The 16,675-nt window shown below is 38.8% G+C and overlaps 1 protein-coding gene across 1 annotated transcript; it reads left to right on the top strand.

The window, feature by feature from the left end:
* The first annotated feature begins 3,246 nt into the window (after positions 1-3,246).
* On the top strand, positions 3,247-5,005 carry LOC148024929 (uncharacterized). The gene is made up of 2 exons (XM_087694608.1): positions 3,247-3,492; positions 3,616-5,005. The coding sequence occupies exon 2, from the start codon at positions 3,649-3,651 to the stop codon at positions 4,762-4,764; it is 1,116 nt and encodes a 371-aa protein (XP_087550734.1). The 5' UTR covers positions 3,247-3,492; positions 3,616-3,648; the 3' UTR covers positions 4,765-5,005.
* The last annotated feature ends 11,670 nt before the right edge of the window (positions 5,006-16,675 follow it).

The raw sequence follows: 16,675 nt of genomic DNA, 5'->3' as shown, positions 1-16,675 counted from the left end.
TTTGATGATTTGCCACTTTCAATTAGCTAGAATTAAGCATGCATACAATAATTACTAGCATACATGATAAAGATTGAATTAAGATTATATGCACGATTTTAAAAGGTATTTATGATTGAAGAGATGTATAGACGCATGTATATATATTTGTGTATGGAAAGACTAGAGAACACCACTAAAATGTCTTATAATTACCACTAGGCCGCTTCATGGCGGCAACTTCGCTGCCTCAAAGCGGCAAGCAAAGTCCAGCAACTTCGCTCAACAATCCATTTCTCATCTTTCTCTCTCCTCTTTTTTCTCTTTGTTTTTAATTTTTTAATTTATACACACACACACACACTCTCTCTCTCCCCCCCATATTCCCTATGTCTAATTTTCTCTCTCTCTCTCTCTCTCTCTCTCTCTTTCTCTGTCTTTTATTTTAGTTTATTTTTTCTCCTCTCATGGTTCTCTCTCTCTCCTTTTATTCTCCCCCCTCTCTCCTCTCTTTTCCTTCTCTCTCCCTCTCCTCTTTTTTCTTTTTTTTTCTTCTTCTCTCTCTCTCTCTCTTTTCATTCTCTCTTTCTCCTCTATTTATTATATATATATATATATATCTCTCTCTCTTTAAATTTTATCTTTCCTCTCTCTATAATTCTCTCTACATGTTCCCTCTCTCTCTCTCTCTCTCAGTCTCTCTTAAAGCATGTAAAATTTATATTTTCTCTATATATAATTCTCTCTTTATGTTTATATTCTCTCTTTTCTTCTCCTCTCTCTCTCTTTCTCTTTGCCCCTTTTCCTTCTCCTCCCCTTTCTCCTATTTTTTCTTTTTTTCTTCTCTCTCTCTCTTTTAATTTTTATCTATTCTCTCTCTCTCTCTCTTTCTCAAAAATGTTTAAATTTAAAAAATACTTTTCTCTTTTTTCCCATCTCTCTTCCTCTTTTCCTTATTATTAGTATTATTATTATTATTATTATTATTCTTCCTCTCTCTCTCTCTCTCTCTCCTCTTTTTTTCTTTTTCTCTCTTTAAATTTTTTTCTTTTATCTTTATTTTAAATTTTATCTTTTCTCTCTCTATAATTCTCTCTTTGTGTTTAAATTCTCTCTCTTTTTCTTCTTATTTTCTCTCTCTCATTTTCTTCTCTCTATCTCTCTCTCCCTCTCTCCTCTCTTTTCGTTTTTTATTTTCCCCTCTCTCTCTCTCTCTCTTAAATTTTATATTTCCTCTCTTTGTAATTCATTCTCTTTGTTCCCTCTCTCTCACCCTCATCCCTCTCTTCTTTCTTTTTTGCTCTTTGTATATTTCTCTCTCTCTCTCTCATTATTTTAATTTAAAAAGTTTAAATTAAAAAGTTTAATATAACTATGAGAGAGAGAGAACCTAGGCCCTACACATGAGAGAGAGGGGGGAGGGGGAGAAGAAAAATGTTTAATTTAAAAAAGACTATTCTCTTTTCTCTTTCCCCCCTCCTCTCTCCGTCTACTACTACTACTGCTACTGCTGCTACTACTACTACTACTACTACTACTACTACTACTACTACTACTACTACTTCTTCTTCTTCTTCTTCTTCTTCTTCTTCTTCTCTCTCTCTCTCTCTCTCTCTCTCTCTCTCTCTCTCTCTCTCTCTCTCTCTCTCTCTCTCTCTCTCTCTCTCTCTCTCTCTCTCAATTCTTTGAGCAAGTGAGCATAAAGAAGAGGCCTGTTTCCTAAACCTCCCTTGACATAATGAAATCTACTCCTCAATAAAAGAGTGCACCCTTCAACCAAACACCAAGAAAGAGTGGCAATAATGCATTGTTTTTGTAAATCTGCCACTTGCATAAAAGTAAACTAAAATATGTGCATGCACATTCTAAAGTAAAACATGAGAATGCAAGTTGCCATAGTGCTTTTCCCAACAACATTTTGACTTACTCTCATCTTGACCTTGCTCATTCAACCATTTGTATGTTGCCCTTACATTCTCATTCAAAACCTACTACTTGAAAGTCCTTCATTATTACTTAGATCAAGAAAGTTGCAAACCATTTGGGAAGTCAAGATTAAATTTCATTATTTCAAACATACATTTAATTGGATAATTAATTGCATATTGGGATAATTGCCATGAGAAATGTAGTTTTAAAACCCAATTTTCAAGGAAATGAAATACACACCATCTTTGGCCGATGCTTTTCCCCTATCATTTGATGCACATATTACTCATGGTCATTAATTACATACCAACAAAAATTTTCTAGGCGAAGAAATGTATGAATTCAAAAACTTTCTTAATTATAATGTGTTGCTTGAGAGTTACCAAAGTCTCTGTAAACCATTGTGGCTTGATGGAACTTCCTTAGGATTGAGCAATTGTTTAGGTTTCATACAAACTAGCTACTCCTAACAATGGATACTTGTGATTGTGGGACACATGTTTTAAGTGAATAGCCATCATTGTGAAAAGCATATAGTTATCAAACTAGGATGATGTACAATCGTGGATGATCTCATGAATTATTTGGCACAATCATAGATGATGTGGTAAGCTAATAATCAATGATCTTGTGAGTTACTTGGTTGGTCACTATGACACTTTTAGCATAGATCATTCTGTGGTTTAAAATGTGAAAGGGAATCCTTGTATTTAGTGTAAGTATCTACATCATTCTAAAGGGATCAACATAGCTTTGTTTAAACCTCTTTCCATAGATTGAATTGACATCCAACATTATTGACACACGTAGATAACATCTTTGATATTTTGTTTCTTTGTAATACGGATGTGTACTAATAAAGTAAAAATATACATCCAAGAGGAAACTGTTGAAGACAGAGAGTCCACCATAATAGTGGTCAAATTGTCCCTTGTATAATGCAATAATAAGAATGGAAAATCAGAATATTTACATAATGTATTGGAGGGTGTTTAAGCGCATGGAGGGTGTTTGAGAGTTATATCATTACTTAGGCGGTGCCCTCCAATGGGTGTGATTGACCTTAGGATAATTAAAAGGTTGATCTTTTTTTTAAAATAATGCGGTGTTATATTGAATTAATCCAAAAAAAAAAATCATATCTGCCACCAAAAGGGTGAGATGGTTTGAATTGTTTGTGTCAAGGGGAGAGGCAGAAGCGCACACAAAAACGTAAGGCTGAATTGATCCAAGTGGCACACATTGATTTAGGAAATAATGTGTGACACCGTCGTATGTGTTCTAGTTCATGACGCAAACAATTACCGAGACTCGAGAGGCGGCTAAAGGGGCCATTTGGATTGTAGAGCACGTTTATGTTGCTTAGCAGACACCGAGACGACAACCGCCATCCCACCGCTACCAGCACAGACAGAAAAGGGCACAGGGGAAGCCAAGTGCAATCCCGCTCTATATCCCCGAACCGTCCACGACAGCACAAAAAGGCAGAGGCAGAAGCAGGACTCAGAAGCGGCCCAACTGGACAACCCCCAGGCTCCATTCGCGGTTGCGACAATCAAAAAAAACACGAGGATCTCTAAGGAGGTAAGAGGCCGTCCCAATCTCTCGCCTTTCGTGGTTGCCCCAGCATGCTTCGTGGTGATGAAGCCAAGTGAGCTCTTTGTAAACGCCCCCGGGAATGATGAGAGTGTCGGTGAGGGATTGCAGAATGTGGGTGAGGAATTGCAAGGTCGCCTGTTAATGCGCCCCTCTAGTCGCCCACCAGCCCCATTGGGTGCAGCAGCAGCAGCAGCAGCTCCCCCATCGCCAGCAGCGGGGGAGGAGCCTAGCAGGCGGAGCAGGGGAGGAGGAGCAGGGGAAGACAGACACACGAGAGACGGCACGCCCAAGAGGTACAAGGGGGTGCGGCAGCGCGCCTGGGGGAAGTGGGTGTCGGAAATCAGGGAGCCCAGGAAGAGGAGCCGGATCTGGCTGGGGTCTTACCACACGCCCGAGGGAGCTGCGCGCGCCTACGACACGGCCCTGCTGTACCTGAGAGGCCCCGGCTCTGTTTCGGCCCTCAACCTGCCGCATTCCCCTCCGCGCGATATCATCCTCCCGGCTTCCTGCCCCGCACCCCCCGCCCTTTCCCCCAAGTCCATCCAGAAGGCCGCCCTCCAGCAGGGCGCCCACTACGACCGCCTCTGCACCCAGCGGCGCCACCTGCAGCAGCCGCCGCCCCCTCTCATCTGCTCCACCGCCCCAACACTTACCTTTTTACGCGCAGACCCATCTGATGATCGGCGCACCCATCACCCTTCACTGCAAGAAAGCGCCCATCACCCTTCCCAGCAACAGAGCACCCCGAATTACCCATCACAACAGAGCGCCCATCACCCTTCGCAAGAGAGTGCCCAGCACCCTAATTCGCTTCACAGCACCAATCGCCCTTCCCTGCAGAGTCTCCATAACCCACCACAACAGAGCACCCATCATCACCCATCCCTGCAGACCGCCCATCAGCATTCACAACAGAGCGCGCGCCAACAATCCCTGCAGGGCACCAACTGCACATCGCAACTACATCCAATCGGGCGCCCTTGCGAGGACATTGATGGGAACTCATCATCGCTTGTGAGCGATCACAGCCGCAGCTTCACTTACCCATACTTTTTCAACCATCTGCATCGTCTCGAGGAGGACACCAAAGTGCGCCCCAGTTTTGCCCCGTTCCCTCATCATCATCGATTGGACTCAGAGGGAGACGAACAATCCCACACAGGCGAAGACCCCCACCTGCGCGACTTCGACTCCCCTCCTCACGAGCTGCAACGCTGGAACGATTTCGATCCTCCTTTCGCTCCCAGTAGTTATTAGTGTTTGCACGTTTGATACTCTCACAAGCTCATAAGGTTTGCCATCCGATTCTTTCTTACATCAGGGATCTGATCATTTGTAACCTTAGCCTCTTTTCCCCTCTTGCTTGCAAATTTTTTTATGAATATTATCAGCGGAAGTTTTCTTTTAACTTATGTTGAATTTGAATTAACATTTGGTAAAGGAAAAGACATGTACATCATCCCCAAGCTTCTCGCTAGCTCTCCCACTCAAGCAGTGCCGTCTCGACTCTCGAGTGATGAGAGTTCTCTCCACAAAATGCAATTGATTATTTTTTACTATGATAACCAATGAGGCTCTAGGTGAACTTTCATTGGGTCTAGTACATGATCAACGATTTGCAAACCTAAACAGGGTTCAAAATACTAGTCGGGGAATGGATGGTGGAGACCCCAGCTTGATCGATAGGCTTTTGGCCTAATATCAATAGTTCTCTACTCCATACCAATTTTTGCTTAGTACTAGATGGTCTATCTATCCATAGCACTTTTTTTAATAAAGCTTAGGAACTACCTTGAAGGTAATTTTGGTTTTGGAGAGTTGGACTTACTGGGCTAGCACTTCTAGTAGAGAAGTGGCTTCTGGTTTTGGAGAGTTGGAGTTGCTGGGCTAGCACTTCTAGTAGAGAACTGACTTCCACGCTTGAACTTGCTAGATAGTGGTAGGTGGTCCTCAAAGGGAGCCTCACTCAGATGATGGGATGACTAGCGATAGTTGGGAGCATGTGTGTGTATATGTGTGTGCACCATGGCTTGCCTAGCATTGCCTTGCCCTTGCATCATTGGGAACCTTGTGAGGGTGCATCTAACTAGTGTGCTCTACACATTTATGATATTTCACTTTGAGCTACTTGAAGCTAAGGTAGAAATTCAAATGAACTAATTCTAAATGGGCCATCAAACTAAACTACCCATGAATGTACAAAGCCTAATGAAGAGCCTAACACCCATGAAATGTACATTGTTAATACCCTTCCTTAGAACATGAGTATAATATACTAAAATATAGCCTAACACCCATGAAATGTACATTGTTAATACCCTTCCTTAGAACATGAGTATAATATACTAAAATATAGCCTAACACCCATGAAATGTACATGGTTAACACTCTCTTAGATCATGGGTAGTTAATATAATAAAATATACAATGACGGGAAATAATAATATTAGGACAAAGGTCCTGAGCGGACACGGTCCATAGGATAGCTTGGCTATAGTGCTAATACCAGGTAATGGACCATTATGCTAAGGGGCATTGATGGGGTTAAGGGGTCAAGAGAGTCAATATTAGGGCACAAGGGCATATGGACCAAAGGGTCAAAGGATATCCAATCAGTGTGAATGAACTTACTAAAAGTCAATCTAAAAATACTCCATGGGTCTGCCTAAAGATACTAGTGCAGTGCTAAAAGGGGCTATCGTCTTGAGTGGTTGGGAGATCAACCACATTGATGCTAAAATGGGCTATCGTCTTGAGTGACTGGGAGGATAACCAAGCTTTTTCAAACTTTGGTGTTCTCTAAACGCAAGGCACCTACGCGTCATGACAGTGGTATTAGAGCGAGGTTGCATCAAAAGGTTAGAGAGTGCACAATAACCAATGCATAAACCTTGGCATACTTGGCAATGAGGCTACGAAGGCTTCATTGGTGCCGTTGGTTGTGTGTGAGGTGGAAGCGTTCGCTTGAAGACAAAACTTTGAATGAGGTCATCCATCTGCCTATTGTCTATACCCAAGCATGCTTAACTGCAAGGTAACTAACTATTAAGTTAAGCCTTGGAAATGCTCCAAATAACAAATAAATTTTCCAAAAGCTTGTTTGGGAGGAGATAAAGAGCTTTTCAAGGACCTTTCAACTACCTCTTAGCATACAACGCCTCTGGAGTTCTGCCACATTGCTCTTTTAGTTTTGTGAATTGTTTCACTGCGAAGACATTAAGCATGAGTGGAAATTTTTCTCTCTCGGTTTCATGATGAGCCTCTAAACATGCATGAGGATGAAACCATGAATGATTTAGATGATTTAGATGCATTTGAACTAATGGACAAGGGAGAATTTGATGCTTTAGTGGCTCACATGGTGGCACTAGAGAAATATTTTACTACACTTAATGAAAATGTTACACAGATCTCAGAACTTTAAAGCAATTGGTACAACAACAAACTTCAATAATCCTAGGTATACCTCTTGAATATGGGGTTGGAGCTACTTCATCAATAGGGCTACCTCAAGGCATCGAGGCTTCTGGCACTCTCGATAGACAAGAGGCTAATAATATGTTAAAGAACATGAAGATACTTGTGTTTCGAGGAGACGAACAAGATTTTAACAAATATGAAATCAACACTTTTTTACAAAAGTTGAGTGACTTGTATTAGTTACGTAATACACCAGATTCTATTAGAGCCTTTGAGGCAAGCCTCACACGTGGTGGATGAGCCGTGTGCCACTACTTGTCTTATGATGTGGGCCAAGTTTGAGAAAATGTTCCAAAATAAAAAGGATCAAAATTGGACTACTTGGAATAAGTGTTGAATCGAGGGTCTGAAAGTAACCTAGTATATCCAGAAATATAGAGAAATCATTCTTAAACTTGACATCTTAGACGATTTTCAAAAGATTAGAGGATTCATTCTAGGCTTGCAGAACAAGTACAAGGCCAACATGAAAACTCTATATTGTAAAATATTAGAAGAAGGCATCAAGAATGGATTGATTTTTGATTATATATTAGATAGGAAAACATCTGCATATGCATATGCACATTCAAAAACTACATTGGCATTAGTAGGGAAGAGAATGTTCAATGCTATATCCAAAGAGGAGAATAGTAAGAAGGCCAAAGGGACTAGAGGACCACTCTCAAGAGCTTCCAAGAGTGTGTAAGGAGGAGTTATGCTTCAATTTCTTAGGCCCTCGTGAAAAAAAGGATCGTCCAAAATTCAAAGGCAACAAGTCTAATGAAAACAAGAACAAAGAAAAATTAGTGTGCATGGTGTAGATACTTCCTTTGGAAACTTGTTCTAAATATTCGGCTATACAAGTTAACCATCAAACTGTTGAGCACGAGTATTACTTGATTGTTGCACCATGGCAACCCACATTAGGCCCCCACGACTTGGTCCATATGCACAGTATGTTCAATGGACAATGAGTTCATATTCTCATGGATAATGGTTTGACTCACAACTTCATTAACTCTACGTTGATTAAAAAGCTACATTTTCCCTAAGTATCCAGTACTCATACTTATGTCCTCTCTCTCATGAATAGGGATGATAAGGATGTGTGGAATACAAAAGTTAGTGATGTTTCATTTTAGAAGTGCAAGGGTATACTATGAAATTAATTTTTCAAGTTATAAACATAACTAAGATAGATGTGGTGTTGGGTCGAGAATGGTTGTATAGTGTGGGTGACTCATTAAAATGTAGTTATTAGCATAACGCTATTGCATTTGAGGGACAATGGTGTGCATGTTTTGTTACCGGGTGAGGAGAATGTTTCACCATCCGTTCTTATATGTACAACTAAACTTCATTATTTGGCCAAACATAATGAAATAGAAGATGTGTATTCTTGTTATGTATTGTCTTCCTTTGTTTCTTCGCACAAGTCTTTGTCTTCTATTAATGATGTTGTGGATATTTCTTTACTAGAATCCAATGATAAATTATGTACATGCTCTTTCTCTTTAAAATAAAATACCTCACTATAGCATTCCCTTACAAACTCATCTTCTTATTCTCTACCACATATACATAATAAGATGCGCCCACTCAATGAATACAACAATGTATTTCCTCTTGATTTGCATCTATGTTTACCCCTTGAACATATTCTAACGAATAATATTGATGTTTTACCAAGAAATAAACCCATTAGTTGACCACCTTATCGACTTAGTGCTAGTGAAGCTAGCGAGCTAGAGAAGCAACTGATTGATTATCTCCAACGAGGATTTATTCAACCTAGTTATTCTCGATGGGCTTCTCCAATATTATTGGTTTTAAAAAAGGATGGGTGCATGCATATGTGCATAGACTACCATGGTCTAAATATGCTCATAATAAAAAATAAGTATTTGCTTTCTTGTGTGGATGAGTTGTTTGATAAACTTAAAGGAGCATGTATTCACACTTGATGGTACTCGAGGTCAGAGTACCATCAAGTGTAAATACACATGGAGGATGTATCTACAATTGCCTTTTGAACGTGCTTTGGCCATTACGAGTTTTGGTTATGCCCTTTGGCCTAACTAATGCTCTTGTCACATTCATGACACTTATGATAGTGTCTTACGTCCATATCTCAAAAAATTTGTTGTTGTTTTCCTTGACAATATCCTTATTTAGAGTCATTCTAAAGAAGAACATTGGAAACATATTCGCTCAGTGTTTGAGTTGCTTAGAAAGTAGAGACTTTTTGCTAGGAAAATAAATATGAATTTTTTAAAACATAAGCTCACTACCTTGGCTATATCATATTTGAAGAAGGTATTAGAACGGTACTTGCTTCACAAAGGTTGATTATGTGTACCCTTAGACTTAAACACGTAGCACCAAATTCTTTATGAGTGTCATGATGCTTGTAGCGCAGGCAATCTTGGGATGAGAAAGATATATGCACATGTCTGTAGACACTTTTATTGGTCTGGAATGCATAAGGATATAGAGTAATATGTTATTCAAGGCCAAAATAAGTATCACGTGAACAAAGCCAAGCACTTGAAGGTAAGTGGGCTTTTACATATTTTAGAGATTCCTAATGGCAAGTGGAAAAGTATCTCTATGGATTTTAATGTTGGACTTCCTACTACCAATTGCTGTCATGATGCCATTTGGGTAATAGTGGATAGACTCACTAAGATGTATAGATTTATTCCAACAAAGCCGAGCACTTGAAGGTAGGTGGGCTTTTACATCTTTTAGAGATCCCTAATGGCAAGTGGAAAAGTATCTCTATTATCGGCTCTATGTATTACTAGGGAATATCATAAGACATTGCAATCAAAAGTTTAATAGCCATTTTTGGAGAGGTGTATTCAAAAGGTTAGATACAATGCTTAATCTAAGTACTATAGATCACCCTCAAATGGATGGGAAAACTGAGTAGGTAAACCAAGTTCTAGAAGATATGCTATGAGCATGTGTAAGTAAAAAAAAATCGAATTGGGAATATAATTTACCCATATTAGAGTTTACTTATAGTAGTGCTAAGCATGTGACTACAACGGTTAGTCCGTTCATGCTTATGTATGGATTTCAACCTCAATCACCAATTATGATGGGATTGGCCAATGAGAAAATCCAACATGTTAAGGACTTTCTTCAAGATCATTTTGATATGCGAAAAGTAGAACGCTTGAATGCTAAGCAAGCTCAAGACCATGATAAGAAATATGTAGATGAACGTAGACATATGGTCACTTTTGAAAAAGGTGATTAGGTCTACTTACGTGTTCCAGAACATTCAAAAAATTTGAATTCTGGACTGGTTCCTAAGTTATCTCCACAGTATTGTGGCCCATTTACAATCCTTAAACATGTCGGTGAAGTTGCATACAAATTAGATCTACCATCCTCTAGTAGAGTCCATCTGGCATTTCATGTTAGTCAATTGTGAAGGCAATTTGGTAATGATGATAGTTTGGTGGACCAAGGAGTATTAGTAGAAATTATTGAACCATCAATTTAACCTCATGAACCATAATGGATCTTGGATTTCTATGAACATTGTACACATCATCATGTTTGAAGACAAGTCTTAGTAAAGTGGAAGGATAGACCTAAAGAAAATTCTACTTAGGAGAACATTACTATACTGAAGAAGTGATTTTCCACTTTTGTTTTTAAGGACAAAAACTCTTCCAAAAGGGGGGAGTAATGTCAAGACAAGGGTCTTAAGCAAACATGGGATGTAGGATAGCTTGACCCTAACACTAATAGTAAGTAATGGACCATTATACTAAGTATTTAATGGGATTTAGTATAGTTTACATTAGGGCACAAGGGTATGTAGACCAAAGGGTCAAGTGATAGGCAATTAGTGTGAATGGACTGCTAAAAGTCGATCTAAATATAGTTCATGGATTTGCCTAAAGATTTTAGTGGCAGTGCTGAAAGGGCATATTGTCCTGAATGGCTAGGAGGTTAAATGAGTTTTTTCTAACTTCAGTGTTTGTTGAAGGCAAGACACCTATGTGTGCATAAGAGAAACAAGCCCTTGGGAACCATCACCATGTCCCATACCACAACAATGATCAGCTAAAAAGTTATACCACCATAGTACATACAAGAATGACAAAGTGACGCTCAAAGAAGACACTCAAAGGACCTTAATGCACTACCACAAATACTTCAAGGCTCTAGCTTTGGATTATGACTCCCATTCTAAAAGACATCTAAAGAAGGATCACCAAGTGGATGCCAATGACCTTGATCATAAAAATGAAAATAGCCATATTTTATGTAGATCATGAATAGCCCCTTAAAAAACACACTATGATTATGGATTCCCTATCTTCAGCCAAACCACTAAAGTATCCCCCATATGGGAATAGTTTAGGAGCAAACATTGCCCACTATCCAAACCTCCCATCATGGATCTTAAATGTATGGATTTCATAGCAACTTTTTAAGCATAACTAGCAAACAAGAATAGCCATGCCAAGGGAGAAAGGGTGCTTTCAAGACATTTGGTTCATTTCAACATAATACTACACAATTCCAATCATGGCAAAACAATGCACCTATACAAGCATTAGATGCTATTAATCAAGCAATGTTTACATCATATATATTCTTTACTCTCAATTTTTCTCTTGCGAGGATAAAAACAACTTTTTAAGTTACCATTCAACATAACAATATGTTAATCCTTTCCAAGATTTCCAAGGTCAGCTACCAGAATAAAAAGCAAAAAGAGGTGGGCATACAAAGTTGGGGGTGATAAGGGGGCTTAATAAAGACCAAGACATTCATGAAGTATGTAGCTAGAAATTCAAGAGTGAAAATGTACATAAAGTTGTAAAGAAAACAAAAGTATATTTAAGGTTTTAGACACCCTATGACAAGTTAGAGAATTAAATTTAATATCTAAGACCCCAAATATTTGTTGTAATGTATTCCTCAAGTTGTGGGCTCACTCCCTTGCAAGTTGTAATTAAAAATTAGTAGTTTATAAAAGTGCCATGAGTGGTTGAGCTAGCAAGAATTGATGTAGACACAATGGGTTATTGACCTTATAATTGTATGAAATGGAGTAATCGACTATGGGTCCCCAAGAATAAAATTCCATGTCCATGTGTAAAAGAGATCACCCCAAATTTAAGGTGGGAAATTGATCAAGTAACTCATTTTGGTAGTGGAAAATTAAACAAAGCTTACCTTCTCTTACTTTTTCATAACTTTTATTGCATCTATTCTCCTACTTGCAATAGAGACATTGCAACTTCATCACGTGGGGATTTTAGAGAAGTAGGGGGCACATCTTATGGATTATTTTCCCATTGCTTATAAAATTCTCACTGACATGGAGGAATGAGCAAAGGTGATTGCTTTCTTGTGTGTGGAGCTCACAACATTGAGGAGCATGAAGCATTGGAGATACACCACCATAGATTTGGTAGATCTTGGGAGCTCATCAACTACTTCTAGACTACACTCTATCTATTGATTTCTTAATATTTTTAACATGTAGATATTCATAGGATATAGTCTTGATTACACTAGTTTGTGGATATTCATGGCATTAAGAACAAGTGCAAGGGTGAGAGGCTGCATCACAATGGCTAATAGAGAGTGCATGAAATAATATGTGCTAATCTTGTTGGATCTAGCATATCATAGGCACAAGCATACATTTTTGTTCCATTTGTGGGATCCTATGGAGTATCAAAAGCCACCTATCATTATCATTGGCAAGAGGAAAATGTTGTGAACTAGTAGGATGGTCTTGGTAGGATGTGTGCACTACTGGAAATTTTGATGTCACACATTTTCTAGCTCTAGGATAGCTACCTGATGATAAGCACATAACTCTTCCCCTATGAATATGATGATACCACACATAGGAATGCACAAATTCATATATAACAAACCTTTCTTTTTGTATGTATGTCTAAGAGTGAGAAATGGCCTTACCAAATCAAGGAGTTTTGAGATGGTAATGAGTGATTGGGTGGAGTCTACATTTTAACAATGTTGAGAAGACAATTGGATGTGTAAAGCTCTTATTGTTGAGTCTTTACATGTAAGGTTATCAAAAGGATTGACCATAGGGACTAAGATTGGGGACTACCTTTGAAGGGAGTGCAAAACATTGTTTATATGTATGTGTGTGTGTATATATACTACCTTATAATTGAAGGATTTGGTGAAGCTAATATCATTTCTACATGGTAGCTCATAGTAATCCCAAACCTATAGAATTTCAGATAATCAATAAAATTAACTCTTTTTCATAGTGGGTGGTGGGTGCATCTCTCTCTCTCTCTCTCTCTCTCTCTCTCTCTCTCTCTTTCTCACACACACACACACACACACACACACACACACACACACACACACACACACACACACACACACACACACACACACACACACACACACACACACACACACACACACACACACACACACACACACACACACACACACACACACACACACACACACACACACACACACACACACACACACACACACACACACACACACACACACACACACACACACACACACACACACACACACACACACACACACACACACACACACACACACACACACACACACACACACACACACACACACACACACACACACACACACACACACACACACACACACACACACACACACAATGCTACATTCGCTTGCACGTGGCTTTAAATTTGACACACAAGGTTGGGCTTTATCAAAAATTCGATTACACCTTTAGCCTTTTTAATGGGTGTCATATTGATACTTTTGTAAAAACCTTAGGTGTCAACAATCTTCATAAGCAAGTAATTCAACATATATCTTATGCCATTGTAACATGTAAAAATGGCATTAGTCAACTTTGAGTGCCCTACCAAGGTTGATGCCCTTGAATAATAAATCAACTAGATTTATTTGCATTTATATTATCAAGGATCAAATGAATATTATTAATCAATCATCTAATTAATTGATAGTTTCTTTATATATGCTTTATGGCACAACATGAAGGACTAAAAGTTTGAATTCTAATTATCATATTGTGAGGATCCATAGCCTACCCAATCTCTTAGAGGTTAAGCCTTAATGTTTTTACGCTCCAAGATTGGCATTGTAGCATTGATATGCCTAAACTGCATATCAAAGCATCGATAAGCGTGAACAACATATAAGTAATAGAACATTAGAATCCAAATGCAAGAAACACATGCAATTCATTCATGTAAGGGTAGGAACATGTGGCATGCTTTTTGCAAAAAGAATGGATGATCTTTAAGCTTCATATTCCATGTGTATGGAACTGATGTATAACTTTCAAAGATTTTAAGTTAAAACCTGTAGAACATATGAAACATATTCCATATTGTCTTCCATGTCAAACATAAGAAACACAAGGAATTGAAATACTTTAATGTACATTAAATAGTAAGGTTGAAGAACCAACTTGAATTGATGATGTTTCCAATCGATTACTTCTTGGCCTATAAATTGTGCATATATTGAGGAAGTCTTCGAAGTCGACACCATCCTTCCACAAGCTTGAGCATTGAGTATGCTAAGGGTTTAGCTTCTTCAATGTCTTCTATATTGAAAGAACATAGATTACCAATTGAGGCTCCAGGAGTGAGAGACTAGAGAGGGAATATCGCCAAAGTTAGGGTTAGACCACAATTCAATGATGCAAAAATATTCATTTAAAACTACAATTCTACATGCCCAAAATGAATTCTCAATAGTCAAATCTATAAGTCACAAGTTTAAAATTCAAACTTAGGAATTTAGAAGCTTGATGCAACCTTGAATTTTCGATCGAGCATGGCAAATAACTTCCTAAATATTGATTGAGGATTTTGCAAACTAGAGTAGTGAGGATGTGTGCTCAGCCACACCATGACTATTCAAAGACTTCTAAGGTGGGAAAAACAAATTACCAACCAACTAATAAAAAAATAATTGAGGACTCGAGGTGGATTGCAATTCAAGGGTATGTAAAACTATTTAAATGTTGTAATTCTTCAAACCTTCAAAACTATGACCTAGACATATAGCCTATACTATATATCCTATATTAAAACTTAACCTTAGATTCACTAGGAAGTGGCTTAATTCTAATAATGATTAAAGAAATCTATTGAGCATGGAATCATGCTTACATATCTCTTCTTACTTCAATGAACATGTATGTATATATGTACATGGTGACACCCTCCCCATATCACTAGACTTCATTTGCAACATTTACCTTAATTCTTTGATTTCATTTTGACACCTTGATCCAAATTTTTAGATGTCATTTGATGCCCAAAATGGCCATGAGGCCTATTTTGGGGTATCTTTCTGGGAGAGGATGCAAGGAGTGCACTATTTGAAGGTAATGTACTACATGATGACACAACTGTGTGGAAAACTAAGGGCATTTGGTGGAGTCATGGAAAACTCTATCGACATGTGGCAATGGCAAGGAATAGGTCCGTGTAAAGACAATGTCATGGGTTGGAGAGAGAGAGAGAGAGAGAGAGAGAGAGAGAGAGAGAGAGAGAGAGAGAGAGAGAGAGAGAGAGAGAGAGAGAGAGAGAGAGAGAGAGAGAGAGAGAGAGAGAGAGAGAGAGACCGTGTGTGAACGTTGCTTAAGGGAGGGGGGAAATTTAAAGGATTAAAAACCTTTTTAAAAAGATTTAGAATGAAAAGAAAAGAATAGTCATCGTCATCATCAGCTTCCACCATTGCAATCTCGACTCTGTCTCAGACTAAACAATTGTTAGCACTACCTTGGATTGACCAGAGCTCCAATACCATCACACAAATGGATGTCGCCAAGTTAGCCTTGAAGGCAATGGAAGAGTGAGAGAAGGCTTGTTTTGACCACGACATGTTGAGAAGAAGTACCATCCAATAAGGCTATATAAGCCTTAGCTAAAGGCTACCAAGCTAGTTTTTTTAAAATTACAGACCTTTATGGAACTAGCCTCTAGGGGCTAGATATAGTACTTATGTTGGTTGCAACTCAAGGCACATTGTATCAAGTTGCAAGGTGTGGGAGTTATCATAGGCCCCTATTTTGGGGTATGGGGGCCGTGAAAGCGGCCCTTGGTTGGGGAGCCTTAGGGGAAAATATACTACCCATGATCTGGAGATACTTGCTATAATTCATGCTCTCAAATTATGGAGACACTATTTGCTTGGCAACAAGATTACCTTAGTTACCGAACATAAAAGTTGTGAGATATGGAGGATCGAAGCTTAGCTAAGAGTACACAGTTGACAGTGAAGAGAGTGAGAGAATGAAGACATCACAACTCCCAATGCAATTACCAAGAGTGTAATGAAAATACAAAGTACAATCCTTAAATCTTAGGGTTGTTAATGTGCATTCACACTCAAAAGGTATAAAACACAATAAGTGCCTGAACTGTGTGACATAAGCACATAAAATAGAAGATACTATAACTTGGGGAAAAAACCTCTCATAAGGAGAGTAAAAAGTGCCCAGTGTCCTACCGCAGATCATCGACACTCCTTTGTGAGCATAGGCATGAGTCAAATCCTACAAACCCCCCCGAAGTGAAAAATGATCAGCATACAACGATGATCCACCAAAGGAGATCAAATTTAAAGCATTGCGAAATGCTTCAAATTTGTTGCGAGGAAAAGCTTTAGTGAAGATGTTTGCCACATTACTGGT

This window comes from Lygodium microphyllum, chromosome 15 (assembly GCF_053477565.2).
Source record: "Lygodium microphyllum isolate KBCC chromosome 15, Lygodium_microphyllum_v1.1.10, whole genome shotgun sequence".
Lineage (NCBI taxonomy): Eukaryota > Viridiplantae > Streptophyta > Polypodiopsida > Schizaeales > Lygodiaceae > Lygodium > Lygodium microphyllum.
The sequence above is the reverse complement of the archived record's forward strand: the minus strand, read 5'-3'. Positions and strand labels throughout refer to the sequence as shown.

Bases quoted from the DNA above. Each gene is read 5' to 3' on its own strand.
- LOC148024929 (XM_087694608.1), top strand. From the start codon at position 3,649: ATGCGCCCCTCTAGTCGCCCACCAGCCCCATTGGGTGCAGCAGCAGCA.